The sequence below is a fragment of the Mangifera indica genome, chromosome 9 (genome assembly GCF_011075055.1).
Source record: "Mangifera indica cultivar Alphonso chromosome 9, CATAS_Mindica_2.1, whole genome shotgun sequence".
NCBI classification, from domain to species: Eukaryota; Viridiplantae; Streptophyta; class Magnoliopsida; order Sapindales; family Anacardiaceae; genus Mangifera; species Mangifera indica.
Window position 1 is genome coordinate 4,278,195 of NC_058145.1, and position 21,272 is coordinate 4,299,466.

Below are 21,272 nucleotides of genomic sequence, written 5' to 3' on the forward strand. Positions count from 1 at the left end.
TTTGGTTCTGATACACCTTATTGGTCGAGCTGGGCCTTAGGCTTGTACAATAACAAGACTTCATAATAGGGTAGCCCATGAAAACTTTAAGGTCCAAGCCCCGAGACTATATACAATGGGTCGGGCCACATTTAGTCTTAAACAAGCCAACCCACAAGCCCCTTTCAAGCCGACCCATTAAATTTAATAAAAAAAAAAATTATTAAATAATTTTTTAGTTATATTTTCTTTAATTAGAAAACATGTTAGGAAATTAATTTGTGATTAAAAAAAGAAAAACTTATTTATAATAAATGAATTGAGTTGTTATGATCAATCTCACTAATGTGAGATCTAAAACATGAGTTTAATTGAACCTTTTACTTTGTTTAACCTATATTTATAATGCATAAAGAGAATGAATGATTGTATTCTTTTATATGTGAGACTTTTACACTTGTACTTTTACACTTTGCAAAAAGTCACATATCCAAAAGAATAATTTTTTTTACTTCCTTCACTCACTATAAATAAAAGTTAAGTAACATGTTCTAACCGAATTAAAATTTCAATTATTTCATATATTTGAAATTGATTCAAAAAATTCAAACTCATTTTTTTAAGTCTAAAATTTTTATTTTTTATAAATATTTATAATTTTTATATTATAATTATTAATTAATAATTAATTAATTATAATTTTGTTGTTGTTGAAATTTTTAATTCCACTGTACACTGTTTTTGTCTCATAATTTCCCAGCACCGACCCCACTGCAAAAGCAAGTTAAAGAAAGAAATGCTTAGCTATTCACATTTATGATAAATAATAATAATAATGCGCTGATGTAAATATAATGTTTTTTTATTAAATAAACATAGCAATAATTTTTCCCACTTAGGCACTAACCAAAAGTGGATATCTAATAAGGCCAATTAGATACTGAAAAATATTAGCCTCATTTTTAATATATAATATTCTTGATAATTGTCAAGATAAAAATTCTTCTTAAAATTAATCTTATGCAAGTAATAAAGAATAATAAAATTTTTAAATTGTTTTAATTTAGTATTCAAAAGCAAACATTTACTATTATGTTATTAGTGATTTTGAGAAGTTTCGAAAGAATAACATTATGTGATGAAATGGTTTTCTTTTGTCTCTGTACAATCTTAATCGCGAATTTATAGAATAAGAAAAAAGATTGATTATATAATTACATAGCTAATACACTTGATTATAATAGTACAACAAATCCAAATGTTTTAAGGCAATATGTTGATTGTGTTATTCTATGAAAAATAGTAGATGGAAGAGACTTATGATGGAGATTGTAGTAATAATTGAATCTGTTAAGATGCACGTTTTCTTATATTTTTGTACAAAAGAATTTTTATTAAACTTTGGGTCAACTTATATGTAGATGGCATATTTAGTCGCTCTTTACATAATTAGTCACTTGCTATGGAATGGCTAGATGCTCTTTAATTCAACTATCATGCATCCTAGATTTGAAGTAAAAATGTTATGCTCCAATTCTTTCATGTAGTTGTGAGTTAGCAGCGAAAAAACAAAAAAATAAAATGGGAGAACTTTTCCCTCGATCAAATAATGAACTCCTGGAGGGTCATTGGACAAGAAATGAGCTTGCAGACAGAGAGCTGTTGGCTGATACCTAACTTTCAAACATCGAAAAACAAAGCCTATTGTATTTCACAAGAAATAAATTACTAGATAATATTTTAGTCCAATTCAAAGCTAAGGCACACAAAAGCCTTCAATGCTACCTGATTTGTGTTTATCTTTGCAATTACAGCCCAGGCTTGTGGTTGCTGCATTGGTTCCATATAAACACAGACAAAAGGACAGAAAAAACCTCTTCCCTTCCTAGAAAAATGCAGAAACAAGAAATTTTGGGTGACTGCTCTCAATGCTGTCCTTTGAATCAGAAAAAAAATTGACAGGATTCATTAAACAGTGAGAGAAACCTCAGGCACATTGCTCTTTTAAGTAGTTCAGGTCATTAATGATGACCTTCAGCTTAATTCATACCTTTCATCTAACTCCATATATTTTCCCGCCCCTCGAGAATCTAGATATTAAATTTGCTCAGAAAGTGGATTTGCTACAAAGATATGGCAATTATAGTACAAATAGTAAACATAGCAAAAATGGAAACATAAACACTTTGTTTCAGTCTCTCTTCAAGGACAAAGAACCAGTGAAATAAATTGTAGGCTTGCATGTAAAAAGAAATGCATTAACATGTCCTGTACAATTATCACTTTATTTCATAATATATGGTAACCATACTTCTCTAGCTTACAGGCTTTGAATCTTGTGGTGTAAATTCTATCTGCCTTTCTAGGTCATAGCTAATGAAGCAACATAAACTCGAGCTTCGTTACACTTGCTTAATTCATTAAAGAGAAAATGAAAATGCTAACCCCTATTCATCATTTTCCTCATCTTCTGTGCAGAAGCGAGTCCAACAATTTGATTCGGAACTGGCTTCTGAATATTTGAACACTTGCAGTTGGCCCGATTGTCACTAAGAGTCTACAAAGAAGAGCATTGTGCAAGTGTAAGATGAATTGTCTGGCAAGACAGTTAAAATTTTAAGTTCAGTTGCTTCTCCATTACCTTAAATTGCTTTTGGAGGTCTTTAATATACTCAACAGCCAAATCTAACATATCCGCGGTGTTTGTTTGCTGCAAAGAAAGAACAAAACGATGTATTTTCAGTTTGCAAATACAAACATTTTGTGGCTTTAAGTATGGAGAAATTATACCTTGTCCATATTTGGAACAAGCTCTTGTAGTTTCCTCATTCGTTCACTGATCCGGGTTCTTCTAACCTGAAAATGCCACCTTCAGATCTTAAATAACTCATGGTCAATCCTATTATACTCTCAAGCTTAGAATATTAAAGGGTTTATGATTTCAAAATATTTTACCCTTTCGGCAATGCTTCGAGGGTGAGTGGCACAACCACGTTTTGCTCTAATCTTGCAGGGGACAGAATCCTGAAACTGGAAGAACTTCTCCATGGCAGCTATCTCTGCCGAAGTCTTAGGCAAACTCAACTGATGGGATAATATGTGAACGCAATTTCCCAGTTCTCCACTCTAAAGATAAAAAACCTTACTGATTAAAATTGAGCATGCGATAAGATACAGATACAAATTAAGCTTGATATACAAATTGATACCTGAGTACTAGAAAATAACTTCCTGTCATTTTCCTGGTCTCTTTTCATGCCAGTAAAATTATCCACAAAATGGGATGACTCGTTCCAAGAACCATACGGGAATCCAGCACAATAAAATCGAGCATCACCATTACCATTTCCAACCTTTCCATCAGTAGGACTACCTGCAATGTTATCACTCTCAATTTCGGAGATCTTGGAGAGGATGCCCAACCGAGAAGGTATTCTTGATGATAAGCTAAGCTGACTTTTCAGTCTATTTGTAGATGGATTGACTTCTCCATTTGATCCATTCAACCCACCGTAGTTTCCTACTTCCCTTGCAGTTGAGTGGCCTGCAATTCACTGAGAAATTTTCAGTACTTCATCTAATCTCCTAATCATGCCTAAGTTGTTCTAGTCACATCCCAATTTCTTAGAGGAAATCTCCCAAGTATAATTGTTTTAAAGCAGCAGCACTAGATCAATCAAATACAACACGATACCTTAATTTTTTCTCAAAGAAAACACTACATCTAAACCTCATCCCTCTATTTCTCTTTTTATGAACAGAACTAAACCCAAATCTACTTAAGAAAAACGTTCATCGTTTCTAGTAGAATTCTATGTTATCTCCAAGATAAAAAAACAGAATTTCACTTCCAAATTCTTAATCTCTCAGGAGAAAAGAATTTATACCAATGCTCTAAAATAGGAGCAACTCTTTGAATAACAAAAATTTCGACCAAAAAAAAAATTAAACAGCCAACTAATGGACTGATAAATCTAAAAAGATCAACAACTAAGTATAGTAACTTCAAACATATAACTGCTGCATCGAAAAAACAATGTTGGAGAGAGGTGAGCTGAGAAATGACAACAATACCATTTTGAGCAGACAATTTGGCAAAAAGTCCAGCAGGGGAGCTACTCTGCCGAACGAGATTGGAGTTAACATTTTTTACTTGAGTGTTCTGATCCATTAAGAGCTCAAATGAGGTGTCCATAGGAGAACTCTGCCTTGGACAATAAGGAGGCAACCCACAACACTTTTGTTGAGAATTAATAATCCCATAATGAACCGACGATTTATCTTCAAATTCTTGAAAGTTAGAGTTATTACCAGTATCCCCTCCAGAGTTCATGAATCTTGACATTAATCTGTCTGCTTCAAAATTACTCTTATTAACGGTATCAGTGAAATTAGCAAGAAGAGAGCCTGGAGCAGAGTGAAACCTCAACAACCCAGAATCAGATTGGTTCTGAAAATTATGACTACTACTTGAATCCATGACAAAAAGTCAGTGTTTTGCCTCTTACAGCTTACTGAGAAAAGAGAAATGTTTGGTTGAGTTAAAAGATTCGATGGTGAAGAAGCATTCCAGGTAGCTTAATAATTCTAGAAAATTTGATGCATCACTTTCCGGAGAGAAAACTTCAGCTTGAATTGTAAGCAGAGTAAGATAAGATCTTGAAGAGGAAGCAACTGAAGAAAAGAGGTAGAGAAAATACTTGAAAGGATATATATGATACAAGTAGAAGCTAACAATGTAAAATAAAAAAGAGAAAATAAGAGATGGGTAATAGAGATTAGGTAAGAAAGAGATGAAAAGAACGTGAGTATTGGAAAAGAAAGCACCGAAAGCAAGGAAGATCTTGAGAGAAAGTTAAAAAGAAAAGAAATGTTATTGACAGAGGTGTTGAAGTGATACTTACAGAGAAGGAAGGTGAAGGGAGGTGATATTTATCTTCTTCTCTCTTTCTTGTTTTGGACAAATCTATTTCTAGCAAACCAATGCTCAGGTAAACTTAACCATCAACGTAAACTCTCTGCTTGTTTTCCTTTTTACACCAAAATCCGCCTCTCCCTCTTTCTGTTTTTAACTTCAAAGGCATATGGTTAAGAGATTGTTTTATTACCAAAATTAAATAATTATTTTAAAAATAGATTATTTGAAAGATTATTATATATAAATTATTATTATTATTATTATTATTATTATTATTATTATTATATTTATTATATTTAATAAAATTTGATAAAATTAGATAGGTATAAATAATTATTATATTTAGTTAAAGGTAATAAAAAAATATAAGTATATTATTTTAGTTAATTCTCTTAAGTATAATTATTGTAAAATATTTTTTATGTTATTTGTTATATTAATTAAAAATGATATTATTTTTATCCTAAAAATTAATAAATCAAAATATAGTTATAATAAAATCAAAATTATCTTGATAATTTTTTAGTATCTAAAGTGAAGGTAATAATCAAATTACCCTTTGATAGCGGCAAAGAGGAGCAACTACCACATTTGGGAGCTTGGAATAGACCTGAGGAGTCAAACAAGTCCAATAAAGATCCTTTGCACATTCCGATTGGACCAATCACAAAGTCAAGAGCTAAGAAGATGTAATAGGTTTATTGAAGGCTTGGAGACCAAGACAAGTTTGCTTAAAAGGGATTGGATACTTGAAGGATCTCAAAAAGAGGTTAATCTAATTCAAGCCCAAGTCCAAGAGTTCTTCTAATTTCAGTCCAAAGAAGTTTCAAAGGGTGGCGTCCAAGACTGTTTAAATAGACTTAATGTTATGTTATTTTATGATAATTTGTACTGAGCTAGAATTGTTACTAAAGCCTAAACCTTATTAATTGAGTTATGTGTGTTTAATAAGCTAAGTTAATATTTGTTACAAGCCTAATTATTATGTTAATTTTAACTAGAGTTTTTGGATAATTAAATAGGTAATGGGCTTAGGAAATATGGAAGTTCGTTGGGTCATTGGTTAGGTTGATCCTTTTAGGGTTAGGATTGCTTACTATATAAACATTTTTTTTCTCATAATGAAGGGATGACGTCTTTACACCAAAATTTATGTGCTTGTTGTCTTGATTCAATGTTTTATAATTCTTGATTCAATCTTCAAATTACTTATCAAGAATTCGTTCTTGTGGCATTCAATCACCTAATTATATCAAGGTTTGGTTGTTTTCACATCAATCGTGTTAAAGTCTATCCAAATTTTAGAATCTTAAATCAATCCGAGGTTATCTTCTGCTTCAAACGTTGGGTTTTCACGTAGTATTGCTAAGGTTCACGTCAATTAGTATCAGCGTCGTGTCAAGTTAGATTCAATTTATCTTTTTTTCGTAAAATTCTTTTGGTTCTTTATGTTCTTGGTATGGCCAAAATCCTTAGTTATTTCTCATCGATTTAATAAAATTATCATTAGAGCCGTGTCGTCTTTAATAATTCGCTAATCCAATTTTTCTAGCCTTTTCATCTTTAATAATTCATAAATGCACCCCAATACCAAATTCTAAATATGAACGGTAATTAATAATAAACAATAAAACTATATATACACATTAAGTATATAAAATAGATATACAAATTATATATTCTCATATAAGTAGGCATTTTAAATTAAAAATAAAAAAATATTCAATCATATGATTACACATTTTTTATATTCTTAGTTTACGTAGTCAAAGTGTATAAACATACTATTGTTCAATTGATAAACATATATTATATGAGGGGTTGTATTGTGATTTTATTTGGTAACAATATTTTGGCTCATTAGCCTTTAAAATTTGTACATGCATCCTCTCACCAAACTTTGAATATTTGGTAATTTTATTTTATTTAGGTAATATTTTATTATAAAAATTAAAAAATTATATTGAAGATAGATTATTTAAAAGATTATTAGGTATAAATGAGTATTATGTCTGATAAGATTTAATAGGTATAAATAATTATTTTATTTAGTTAAAAGTAATAAAAAAATATAAATAAATTATTTCACTTAAATCCTTTTGGGTATAATTATTCTAAAATATTTTTTATTTTACTAGTTATATTAATTGAAAATGTAATTATTTTTGTCTGAAAAAATAATAAATAAATATATAATTATAATAAAATTAAAATTACTTTAATAATTTTCTAATAGCTAAGTTTAAGTTGATAATCAGATTACTATTTATATTATCTATTATATTACTATTAATAATAAAATATTATTATTATTTTTTATTGATAAATAAAATAAAATAATATAAATAATAAAAGATAAAATATCAAAATAATCTTCATTAATAATACACAAACTGCCCCTCAGTGCTACAAAGAAAAATTATTGAAAAATCATATTACTTCTATTCAAACTTTAACATATATATGCCTAACTTTCACCGAAGTTTAACAGAAATCGTAGATGTGGTATAAAAAGTCATTTTTAGCCCTTTAGCTTATAATACTTTCACATACATTCCAAATTATACGTTGTGACATAGGGTTAGATTTGAATTGAGCTGAGTCGAGCCAAGCTCGAGCTCAGCTTAATTTATATATAGCTGAGCTCGAGTTCGAATTCAAACTCATGAAAACTAAGCTCAAACTTAATTTGAATTTGATTCGACTTATTATTCGTTATTAAAATGACGTTGTTTTAATACATATTGATCAAAACGATATCGTTTCATATCAAAATTTTTAATTGAAAAATTGATAAATAACTCAAACTACATCGAGCTTAATTAGAACTAATTTGTTTCAGATTTATTTAAATTAAACTCAAACTTTAACAAATTCCCTTCGAATCTACCCCTATTGAGTCGTAACGCAGTTTCTCATCCAAGAAGTGTTGTTTTATACCAAAATAAGATAAGGGGGAGAGTGATTGACGGCATTCGGCTTTGGGAATTGTGTGAGTTGATGTAACAGATAACGCGTAACCGCACGAGATATGGGTCTTAAAAGTAAGTTTTAGGCAAAGATATGATATGATTTGTTAAAATAGTAAAAGCTTTGATGGCCGTCACGGTATCAATGCCCGTGAGCATCTGATTCATGCCGCATCTGATTCCCCTCTCCTCATGCTCCTTTCCCTTTCATTCATCTTCTCTTTCCATTACATCAAACCGCCGCCTTTCCATTTTTTAAACTCCTCTCAACCCCCTTTTACCTTTCCTTTTTCACCTATTTTGCCACCCTTTTTTTTACCCAAATTACTTTACAAAATTTTAAATTTAATCATGAAAATTATATAAAAAATTTCAAAGATAAATTGAAAAGATGAGATTATAGTCGCACTTAGCTTATCCACATATAAATTTTTTAAATTTATTATTTTTAATTAATATTTTTTTCTCCCTTAATTTCGTTTTAAAGTTCACGTTTTATCCTTTAAAGGATAAATAACAAATATTATTTGAGAAAAATCTAATAACAAAATGAATGATAACTTCGGATAGAGGGAAACACAAATAACTTTATTATGCAATAAAAATAATCTTATTAAAGATTGAAAATAATATATACATCTAAAGTTTCTCATGATGATCCCTTCTTGTGGAAGTAGTGATAAAAAGGGAAAAATAACGTTCTTAAAATAAGATCGATGAAAGAGTTAATTGTCTTGTTAATTTATAATTTGATTGATTTAACAAAAAAATTAATCAGTTTAATTTATTATAAAATTATAATAAATTTTTAAATAATATCAAATTAATTAATTGATTTTGTTTAAAATTTTATTAAAAAAATCAAATAAGATACTTAAATCTATCATGATTAAAATATAATTTTTTAAAGAGTAATAATTATTTACATTATTTTAATGAAACAATTAGATTAAAAAAATATTTTCATCTTATGATATAAAAAAAACATAATTATATAAATCATTATCTATAAAAAAACATTTCAAGAAATATGAGATATTTTTGAATTTTATTTTTAAATTTATATTTTCTTAACGAACCTTTAAAAATTCATCTATTTTAATTTAAAAATAATTAAATTTTTAAAAAAAAATTTAAAATTTAGTCAAATATAATTTTATCACTTTTAATCTATTTATCTAATTTATCTATTTTAACGAAATTTAATCAAATTAATAAATAAATTATTTATTAATATTAATCAAACCCAACTGAAAACTGACTTTTAACTAATTGAATCATGTCCACCCTGATTTTTAGAACAGTGGAAAAAAGTGAAAAAAAAAAAAAAAAGGAGAAAGAGGGAATGAGAGATACGAGAGGACGGTGTTTTCACGTTGAAGGCCTCCTTTTCCGAAAAAAGTAAATGTTTGTGTGGAGCGAAACATGGACACGTGACTCTGCGTTTACTACAATGTGTTTGTCTTTTATTTATTATTTATATAAAAATTGTAAAAATTCCCAATTTATTTAAGTTTGGGCTTTAGATTTCCAGAAAGGGTAAAGCCCTTGTGATTCAAGTAAACCCTCTTTTACTTGTTTTGACATATCGCCGAACTCAATCAGTAACCCTCTTTTCACTCTTTTGTTCTCTTTTAAGATCTCCCACCTTATTTCTATTTCTACCCTTGCTTGGCTATTAGATTTGCTGCAGGAATTCTCTCTCTCTCTCTCTCTCTCTTTTTCATAATAATTTATTTATCCCTCTATGAAACGATTGATTACATGCTATGAAAAATAATTGTTAACATGTTATGTAATTAAGTATTATTTTATTTATAATTCAAAATTATTTAATTAAATGATAATACATTAACATTTGTACTTATTATATAGTTAAAATTTCTCTTTAGTTAAACTTATGAATAATATATCTATGTAGACAATTAATGATTAACAGGCTAATACCATCCTAGCTTATAGATCAAGATTAAATACAGAGAACGTATTATTTTACCTAAAAGTTGTAATAAGAAAACAAGGGTTACAATCTACCACGGCTTTCATAATCTTTCCATCATTAAAAAACAATTTCCTATTGTTTGAAAATCACCCTCTTGAACTTTAGTAATCCTAGTCAAAGTGCAATCACTCTCATATCATATCTGAGTCTCAATGGTGCTCATTAAGTTAAATAACTCTACATTTTACTTAAATTAGTTATCCATGTAGCTCTAGTCTCTACTAGGATAAATTGAAGGCAATGGAAATGCCAAGGAGGCAATTCTAGCATCTTGGTTTCATGGCCTAACCATCCTATCTATTTTAAAAATCTCAATTGTCTCTTGATCTTCTTATGACTATTCATCTTCTTGCATTGAATTCTATAACATTTCAATGCACTTTTTGTTGCTACTAATCTATCACCAATAATTTGGCATTAAGGGGAGAACCTTCAAAAGCTTTTTTCATATTTGACAACAACATTGTCTCTCTTACTATAATAAACTTTTTTCAATGGCATCCCATGGAAAAAGAACTAGATCAATGATTGCCACCAATCTCACTAGTGGAGACAGTCCCAATCATAACCCTCCACCTAAAAAGAAACTCAACCCTACTAGTGAAGAACAATCTAATCCAATGATTAGAGGGCAACTGCCTACATCCCAAAAGGTGTCAACATAAATAGTTGGTTTGACATGTGTAATCCAAACACTCATCCAACAATTTGACAATACAATCTTAATAGCACATATTGGTTATCAATCCTCCGCCAATAACCAACGTGAGGTCTTGTACTTTTTATATGGATATTCCATGACTCCTCAAGAGATAACAATATACAACCCACAACATGAGGGGTCTATCCCATGTCTAGAATGTAAAAGAAAACTTACACAATGGACTCATTGTGCCCCATCATGCTATTGATGTTCTACATGTAGACTTGAACTCATGTGATATTGATGTTAACGCAAGACATTTAGCCTCTAATCATATCACAACAAGGATAACTATTAATGTGTAAATCATGTCACACATTTGGACAATAATTGTTAAAGTAGTTGCCCTAAAGCCAATCATTGTGTCTTTGTATTTGTAATTTGCATCATATTCACATTAATAAAAGTTGGCATTTCTTCATCAAACGTATTTTCACCTTAAGTAAATTAGATAAATGTCTTTAGAATGGTAGAATTGTAACGAGAGAATTAGTGTATTAATCAATTACTAAATGAGATATGATGGTTTAAAGGTTTTGTAACAAAATTTTCCCACCATTTAAGATTGAAAAACTTCATAATGATGTCACAAATTTAATGTAGATGGACACGGGATCACCATATGAATCATGGGAAAGATTTAAGGAATTGGTTAGAAAATACCCATATCATGATCTAACACTTTGGTTATAGGTACAAACTTTCTATAATGGTTAATTTCTTGTTAATTGGTCAATGTTAGTTGCAATTACAGAGTGTGCCCTTATAAATAAAACATCAAAGGCAACATATGAACTATTAGAAGAGATAACCTCTAATAGTTATCAATGGTAATATGAGAGTGTACCTATAAAGATAACAGTAGCTATACAAGATGCAGATTTGTTAACATCTCTGTCGACATATATTCAAGCATTTTATTGGAGGATTAATTTAATGAATGTGTCAACCATGCAAATTCAATCCTTATGTGATCTATGAGGACGAGGCACCTAACATTGTACAAAATGTCAACAAGGTCATTCCTTTGCTCAATAAATTGTTTATGAGAATGTTAACTTCTTGGCTAATTCTAACAAGCACTCGAACAATCCATATGCCTCCATATATAATCCAAGATGGAGAAAGAATAGATTTAGCATCAATTTTCTCATAACCATGAGGTAAAAACGACCAAAGATAAAATTTGATTTCTTTGTATGACTTCTATTGATAACGTGACCCACAAGTCTCATCAAAAGCTAGGTAATTCATAAATTGTAATACATTTTATTTTGATTTAACTTTCAAAGAGATATAGGAAGTTAAATGAAATAAACTCATTACAACCTAGAGATAGGTTTAAAAAAATTTTAGGAATTTTTATTGTTACATATCCAATAATTATCCACTCAATTTTGTGGAATCTATAACATGAATTGCATACTAGGCTAGTACATATGCCTTAGTGATCTACACCATTGTTAACATTTAATTGAGTTGCGAACTATTTAGTATAATTGTTAATTTTGTTAATTAATTAGTAGAATTTGGCAATCAATATAAAATCATGGGAGGATAAGGGTACAGAAAAATCTTATTCTACTCAATTTAAATTTCAAATTAATTGATTTGGTTTTAGATTTTCCCAACTAGATAAATTCAATCCCATCATCTCTCACAAACACCCCTAGTTGCTTAAAATTATTACACCAAAATCCTTAAATATAATATAATATACTTTCGGGTCTATTGACATTTTCAAGACTTTAAATCCTCTATATGGAATCTGAATTAGATCCAGTTTGGATAATCCCATGCCTCTAAAATTTATTAACTCCTTTTGCATGTAACCTATAGCCTTTTTACTAAATCAATAGTAATCGAATTTGTATCGGGTTTTCAACCTGACATCTGTTTGAATCAGACCAAGATTGACAATAACAAGATATCATGGCCACTCGATTAGTGAAAGGTCAATATATGACTTTTTAACATATAAACGATACGGTTAGTCGTACAATTTAATCGTTTCATTATACGATATTTCTTTGAGGCTAAGTTCTAACACCTCACTTTGAGAATGTACCCCTAATGGTAATTATCTCATGGTAACATGTTACTTGTGGATATATATATATATATATATATATATATATATATATATATATATATATATATATATATTTATTTATTTATTTATTTATGTGTGTGTGTGTGTAGAAATGATAATAACAAAATGTGATTTGATACTTATGAAAAATCATCACGGAGTATTTATTTGAAATTAATTAGCATGCCAAAATGTCTAGAAATAAATTCAACAGTTACAAGTAATATTGATAATTCTGAAATGCATAAATTTCATAAAATAAATTAAACAAAATAAAAATAATTATAGTCGAAAGTATAGCTCAACATGTTGACCCACTCTCCTCCTTATCTGCCCTATTGTCTTTCCTACCTACAACACCTCAAAAATAAATATGCGAGTTATAAAACTCAGTAAACAATTACAATAATTATGATATTTCTTATGAATATTCTCAATGGAGTCTCACCATCACACAAGTCCCTAACACATTCGGTTGGACACCCATCTCAGGTGTCTCTTACGTCATCGTATTAGAAGGTATCCATTTTAGATACCTCTTATGCCCATATTCCTTAAATTCAAATACTTGTCTTAAGTGCCGCTCACCTCATTATCACATATCGAATTAATTCCACTTTCCCTTTATGCAGAATTGAAACATCTTATCAATCAGTTTGAGCATTCTCAGAACTAGGATGTCTTATCAACTAGCCCCCAATATGACTCGTAATTATGCCTACATTTTCAAACTTTATCCTTAACAAACTCTCATAACACTAAATACATCCCCACAATTGTAATTATTGCGAAATTTTCGTTTCCAGATATGACCCGCACGTGGCATGCTTGCCATTATAAAATGCTCAATAAAACTATGTATATCCACTTTGGATACACAAATGTGTACATATTTATATGTGTCATCATGTGATTGGATGATTTTGAATTAAGAATAAAACAATAACCAATCATATGATGACACATATGAGTGTGTATATATTTGTGTATCCAAAGTGGGTACATATAGTATCGCTCTAAAATGCTAGAGTTTATTTCGAAGGAAAAATGTGCACTATAACATGCATAGGGACACATATATTATGTCTGCCCAAATGCATGCTTTTTATTGTTTTTATTTTATTATTTTAATAATATATCCTTCTTTTTCTTCATGTTTTATTTTTTGGCATGTCATTGTGCGTTTTCATATCTCACTGCAACTCACACATGAAAGAGGTACCAACCAAAGTTTTCGCATAGCCTAACGCTCCCGTTGCACGTCCGACAAGCGTGGTGCTCATCTGAAGTGCATACAACATGTCTGGTGTGGTCATGTGTCTAACCTGTGCATTACACATTGGCAAGGTGCTTGTCGGTCGTATCAGGCACTTGTCTGGCACTCCGGTGAGAGTTTGGCATGCTTAGGCTATAAGCCCGACTCTTGGTGGTGTCGACGATGACCCAACCAAAGGCACAATCACACACCTCTTATATGCGATTGCACTAGTCAATTATTGCCACACTCTACTGTTGACTTCCAATGAACAGAAAAATTCGATGGTCCTAAACTTCTCAAAACATCCATCATGAAATCCAAACTCACACTTTTCATGGGTTCACAAACTTATCAAAACATCCAGATTGTCAATCATCATTTCTAGAGCATATTTCATCACCTAGTTCTCATAATATACATGCATAGATGTCATAACCTATGTAATTTAAATATATCAAAGCACAAATAAACCAACACTATAACAAATATGATGTTGATGCCTTTGGAATATACATACACAACATATAGAGACTTAATCACAAGAATTAGGCGCAAGAAGAAACAGAATTGATGACCTACCTCTCATCTGGCAATTACGTCGGTCTTTGCGGGACAATGGTCTCCTCGATGACTTCCTTCCCTGGCCAACAAATAGAAGGTCCTTCTCTCTCTTTTGTTGCACAAGAAAAGGATTCTGGGAGTATTACAATATATAGTGGAGAAAATGGTAGAAGAAGTAAAGAAAATATTCAGTAAAGAGGTTTCTGAAACTGCCTCTTCTTTTTATGTCTTTGTATCTCCAAAACGCCTTCCAAGGGAGTTATGCATGACAAGCATTATCCAGCTACAAGTAACGGTCAAACTTGAAGAAAACGTGTTGCACAAAGTTGACAGGAAATTAACTACTGGGATTTATATTCCCAGATATAAAACTTCCTTAAACAAGTGTAAATTTATTCAAATATTCCCATATATATATAAATTGTACACATAAATGCAAATATATATTTATATAAATATAAATAGCCACGCAATGCTCCTTTGAGTTCACTCTCGGGGGTATTCAATTTTAGTATATGGGCATATATACACAATTAATACCAACAAAAATAATTAAGCAATAAATATAACATTGAATTGAATGATAACGAAAAGATAAAAATTGCCCTTTTTAATTATTTTAAGAGTATTACAGGAGGCATAGATTAAGTATCTTCTCAAGGCTCTTCGAATTACATAAATTGATTTCTGTAAATGATTATATAATATTAAATCAAGCCTCAACCTAATCCCACTATGCCCATAAATTTAGTTGGTTATTGTCATTCATCAGAAGACCTTAATTGAGATATCAACTCTTATATTCGAGAGTGACAAATCTTCTATTGATCCATCATAGTTTTCATATAAATCAAGATATGGTTAATCATCATTTTTTCAGTAATCCTCTAATATGAACACATTAGACTAGTGTTAAATCATACTCATCCTTACACAAAACAATCTAGTTACCTCAAGTCTAAAGATTACATATACCTTAATTTATTAAAACGATACTTTTCATAAATACCGAAGCAACCATTCATATAGAATTCTTTTAGTGGGTATGTTCAGTGAATAGGCCTAAGGAAAAATACACAACCTAGGGAACTTTTTTTTTAGGGTAAATAACCTAGGGAGCCTAGGGAATTTCATCTGGTTTCTTTACTATTTTAACATTGTTTTGCCTGATTTATACATCCCTGAATCTCGTAAACCATCTACTAACTTAGATTAACAAACACAAATATCATTACATTGTGTAAATTAATAGTAAACCAACACACAAACAACACATAGTCACTGTAGCATCAGTGATCAAAACAATTTAAAATTAAAATTAATCTTAATACTTGGCTGTAAGAGTAAAATTGAAAATGAGAGTTAGAGATTGATAGGGTTAGGATTGAGTGTTTTATTGAAATGTTAGGGATGAAGGATAAAATTGTATTTACGTTGGTTGTTTTGGTGTAAAAGTATTTTCTAGACCCCTATTTTTTTGTTATTTACATAGTGATCAAATCATATAGTGTATCAAAAATCTAGTTTATTATATCACATATTATATCGTGTTATAAGATCTGTTTTTTTTTTTAAATAAATAATAAAATAGTTATAAAATAATAGAAAATTTTAATTAACATATCATCATTTTAAAAAATATTATAAACACCATTGAAATTAAAATTTTAAAATTTTTTTATATTTATTATTTTTTTTAAAAAGGTGTATCGATCTGTAACAGTAATATATATCTATCGTATAATACGTATTATATTATAAAATATATCTGTTATATCGTATTAATTTAATAAACTTTATGATACGTATTATTTTTCATATGTATTGTAAAATGTTAATAACTATGGGTATTTATAATATCTCAAAATAAAACATATTCTAATAAGAGCCATAATTCGTTGGTGAAGTCCAAAAACCTAAACCCAGTTTTCAAATCACGGTCCACATAACTAAACTTCTACAAACATTCAAGATCAAATACCCTCACACCTACTTTTGAAAAAGGGTTTCATTTAAATTTGTGGTGAAGAGGTATGAGGTGGGGTGTTTACGGTGAGAAACTTGCAATACCAAGATGAATTTCAGAAGTTCCTGCCCTAAGTATAGGGTTAGTAGGCCTCAAAATTAGCTAAAATGAAGCCAGAAAAGAATCAGGAATAATGCCTTTCTATGCACGTATTTGGGGCCATTGACATTTGAAGTCCAAACTGAAAGTTGCTGGGTGTTCAGAGGGCTAAGTTTACTTCTTAATTTTATAACTTAAGATCCCATAATGGACACTACTCATTGACGAATTGTACATCTATATTGCCTTTCAACAAATGTTTGATTATATCTTGGATGTGAGCATTGTTGTAAGGTTGAATTAGTTGGTATGGCAAACGAAGCCAAAGAACTTCAAGAGGTCCAGATGGACGGCTTAGAAAAAAATTCGAGCAGAATGCAGTTGCATCCGATAATAGTTTCAAGTCAACATACATTAACCCTGCATAACTAGGACATGAAAATCGATACAACTTAGACATCAAAATCTGGAAGGTAGAATCAACGAACAAAACTGTACAAGGAACTTCCATGAAAATTTTCATTGTGATTTAATGCGATCAAGATTCTCAGACACTGTTCTCATCCTAGGACGAACCTCTGGATCCAGCTCGGTGCAATTAAGAGCGATGTGGAATGTAGCAAGTACCTGTTTCTTGGCATGAACTTCATTTAGCAGTGTCGGGTCTATAATCTCAGACATGGGACGCTCCTCTCGAAACACCTTCCTTACAAAACTCTCTAGCCCCTTACCATCATTGTCAGGTCCGGCATCAGGCAGTCTCCCAGTTAATAATTCCAAGAGAACTATACCAAATGAGTAGACATCACATTTCTGCGTGAATTTGCTCCCATATATTCGAGCTTCAGGTGCCAAGTAAACAGTAGCAACAGTCCAAATTCTGGAACCCATTGCGGAGCTTACAATGGATTGGTTTTTGTTCACATTAGAGGAACCAGGGACAAGACGAGTGATTCCGAAACCTGAGATATGCGGCCGCAGTTCATCATCAAGAAGGATTTTTGTAGATTTGATGTTGCCATGAACATATTTTCGAGGGCTGTGCTCATGTATGTACATTAAACCTCTGGCAGTTCCCTGAGCAAATTTTAACCTTGCAGCCCATGAAAGTGAAGGCAAAGAATTGGAAGGTTCCCCTACAACAATTAGTCGACATTGTAGAAACCCGTTAGGCTCACAAATGTTGCGAGGAAACAGTAAACTATTTTTCTTTCTCATTACAGAGTGCCATAACAAGCATAAATATAGACGCTGTGACCAATCCAACACAATTTATAGGTAAAGTTACACTGTAAAAAATTGAAATAGAAAACTTTTCTTCGACCATCTAACATTTAGCATTGTAACCACTGGTAAAAAAAATCATCAATCCCCGGAGAAAGGATTTTTCCAAGTGGTTATGCTAAGTACTCACACAAGGCAATAACCTATAAGCAGTATGGAGCTAGATGACAAAGCTGATAGTGGAGATATCAATTGAATTGAAAACATGCAATTGTCTGTCACTATAATGAGATCCATCCAATAAAATCTTGGTCTTGGTATTTATAAGGGTAATCAGGCACAGATGAAAGAGGACCACAAAATCAATATTTTGGAAGCAAGTTCTGACACATACTCTCACAAGGGCACCTCGGGAGAGTAGATGCACAAATATTTTATTGATCTAAGAAAACAATGAGAAAGACATCACAAGTGCATCAGAATTGAGTTATCACTTATTCAACAAGGATAATTAAGAGTGGATAACAAAATTAATAAAACATTAAAATTTTAAGAGAGAAATTCTAGATTCGAGTTGTGAAGCCCCCTAATTAATTTATAATTTTATCTTTTATTTAATTTAAAATTATCTAATCACATGATAATAAGTTTACATTGATTTATTTTTAATTAAGTTATAAAATCATCTTAAAACATGTAATTTATATGAAATATTATTTACCTTGTTGAAAAATATTTTATGTTATGCTACATTCAAATTCTAATGCAGAAAATTTAATTATTTTTTAATTTTCTGGATATAAAATCAGTTTTCTAGAACTATAATAGTCTTGGGCCTCCAATGGGGATTTTGTTAAGCAAATTAAGCTTGTCTAATAATAACAATCACTAATTTAGAAATGGGGAGCTTTTTTTACCATGCAACGCAGTGTACAAGCTTCCATTGCGGACGAAATCAGAAACCACCAATTTCTCATCATTTGCATAATAATAAGCTTTCAACCGCACAATGTTTGGATGCTGGACCCTCCCAATGGCCTCCACCTCAGCTTCAAACTCCTTCAACCGCCACGTGGTATCACCCTCACTCAACCTCCTCACCGCAACAACACTAGGCACAACCACACCGGATCCTCTCCTTGCAACAACCTTGTAAACAATCCCACTTCTACTTTTACCCACCACGTAAGCTGAAGCCCTCAATAAATCTTCCAACTCTAAATTAAACCCCTCGTCTATCACAACAAATTTACCATTTTCCCCCTCCTCTTCTTCAATCACAACATCACCACACTTGGTGGTGTCGTTTTTCACTCTGCCCTCACGAGCTCGTCGTTTTCTCCGAAACAGCCATACCGTGACAGAAACAGCACCAACCACCACAGAAACACCAGAAATTACTGAAACTGCCACTGACCCAGTGGTTCTCCCCTCTTTCTCTTTCTTTTTGCTGGAGCTATAATGCTCGGGGTCTTGTGGGTTCTGTTCTTCTTCAGGGTTTGAAAAAGGCCCGGGATTCTCAGCCTCTGGACATGGACTCTGCAACGGAAACCCACAAAGCCCCGGGTTTCCGGCGAATGCAGTGGGCCCCTGGTTCAATAGTGAACCCACTTGAGGTATCTTTCCACCGAGATTATTATACCTTAGATCCAAACTCACCATCACCGGAAAATGCCCATACATCTCCGGAATCTGACCTGAAAATTGATTATAAGACAAGTTTAGAGTACCGGTTAGGCCTTTTAGGTCGAGTAGAAATTCGGGCAAGGACCCGTTCAGGCGGTTTGAAGATAAATCTAAGTGAGTTAAGTCTTCGAGAGTTTTAATTTGATCAGGGATTGGACCAGATAATGAGTTATGAGAAAGATCGAGATAAACGAGGTTTGTGGCTTTGAAGAGATTGGGAGGTATTGGTTTGGAGAAGTTGTTGTGCGCAAGATTGAGTCGAGTAAGTGAATTCAAGAGGCCGAGTTCGGAGGGAATATAGCCAGTGAAGCTTTTGTTAGGGAGATAGAGTGAGTTGACTTGATCTCTAATGCAGTGAATGCCGGCCCAGTGACACGGGGTTGAGTCTGAGTCGGACCATGAGTCGAGGGAGCGAGTTGGGTCAGTTGAAATGGCGGCCTTGAGTGCGAGAAGAGCGAGGCCATCTTGGTTCAAACAGAAAGAAAAAGGAGCGAACAAGAGTGTGAGAAAGAGTTGAAGAAGCATTGGCACTAGTGTTTTAAAAAACTGAAATATGTAATATTGTGAAGCTCTAGTGATTCATAATGAAGATTTTGTAATGCAACAAGGAGTTGCACAGAAGAAGAAGAAGAAGGTGAAGAAGAAATTTGAACTTGACCGTTTCTGTGTTCAGTGTTCTCGAGGTAGCAGACTACTGTGGCTACTTCAAAAGTTTGAATATTTTGAGTGAGTAGAGTAGGTATCTCCTTATTTTAATGAAAAAATCTCAAATGACTATTTTGCACCCGAGCTTCGATGAAACATACTTTATGCTCTTCAAATTTTCATCCATTTATCTAAGTAAAATACCATTTTTAATAGTTAAAATATATTTTTGTTATTTTATATAAAAAATAATAGGGTATTTATTATTTACACTGAATTAGTATAAAAATATATAATTTTACTTTTTTTATTTTATAAATTTCTTTTTTCCTCTTTTTTTTCTTCTTTTTTTAATTAATTAGAATAATATTCTTCTTTCACTAAATCTTTTTTTTTCTTTGTTCTACTCATCACTATATTCTAGTTAGGATTAAACTCTTCAATCAAGTTGACATTATGTATTATAATCTCACTAGCTTCTCTCAACCCATTATCGTAATTAAAGCCTTGATCTTATACATTCGCATCAATATGATGTTGTCCTTCAAAGCTTATAACTAAGTTGTTACCTATGAGAGGAAAACCCTAACAAGATCACCCATTTTTCATATCAGTACATGAGTATTTAATAGAGCAAAAACTACTAAAACTGCACTTCCATAATTAGGATTAAGATAAAGAAGTCATACCAGCATAAATTATGACACATCATTTCATCTTTTTACATAATGTTTCAACATAAGTATGAAATGGTATTTGACAAAGATACTTTAGAAACCTCAAATGGGAAAGCAATAACGAAAATGGTGTTTGAAAGAAGAAGTTGAGTTAATTGAAGTTTATTTGTATTTGAACAAAGAAGTTTGAGGTGGACTCTTTTTCTCTTGTATCTTACATTATATTCCATTCTACTATTGTATAATAGGTCAATCTCTTCAATCCAATCAAGACAAGCAAGCAATGAGTTACAAATTCTCAACATTGAGAGAGGTTCGAGCTAGAGGTCTTTGAGTTTTGAATTATGTGTTCTTCAAATGTTGAATCGACATAATGATGGCGTGTCCAAGGTTGAATCAAAGTTGGAATGGTGTGTTGGAAGTTGAATTGGTCATGGGGTGAGTCAAAAGTGAGAGTAACACTGGAATGAATTTCCAAAAGTGAAATAAACAT

General features: G+C 31.4%; 2 protein-coding genes and 1 non-coding gene across 3 annotated transcripts; all 3 read right to left on the minus strand.

Moving 5' to 3' along the window:
- Positions 1 to 2,199: 2,199 nt before the first annotated feature.
- LOC123225002 (transcription factor bHLH130-like) lies at positions 2,200 to 4,882 on the minus strand. The gene is made up of 6 exons (XM_044648824.1): positions 4,054 to 4,882; positions 3,189 to 3,523; positions 2,935 to 3,105; positions 2,770 to 2,835; positions 2,621 to 2,689; positions 2,200 to 2,536 (listed from the first exon to the last, which is right to left on the minus strand). Exons 1-6 carry the CDS (start codon positions 4,457 to 4,459, stop codon positions 2,420 to 2,422), a joined length of 1,164 nt encoding a protein of 387 aa, XP_044504759.1. The 5' UTR covers positions 4,460 to 4,882; the 3' UTR covers positions 2,200 to 2,419.
- Positions 4,883 to 11,142: 6,260 nt separating this feature from the next.
- On the minus strand, positions 11,143 to 11,248 carry LOC123226611. Its single transcript, XR_006504360.1, has one exon. It is a non-coding gene; the product is annotated as a small nucleolar RNA R71 (small nucleolar RNA).
- A 5,627-nt stretch (positions 11,249 to 16,875) lies between these two features.
- Positions 16,876 to 20,170, minus strand: LOC123225386 (receptor protein kinase-like protein ZAR1). The gene is made up of 2 exons (XM_044649326.1): positions 18,689 to 20,170; positions 16,876 to 17,683 (listed from the first exon to the last, which is right to left on the minus strand). Exons 1-2 carry the CDS (start codon positions 19,980 to 19,982, stop codon positions 17,067 to 17,069), a joined length of 1,911 nt encoding a protein of 636 aa, XP_044505261.1. The 5' UTR covers positions 19,983 to 20,170; the 3' UTR covers positions 16,876 to 17,066.
- Positions 20,171 to 21,272: the final 1,102 nt, after the last annotated feature.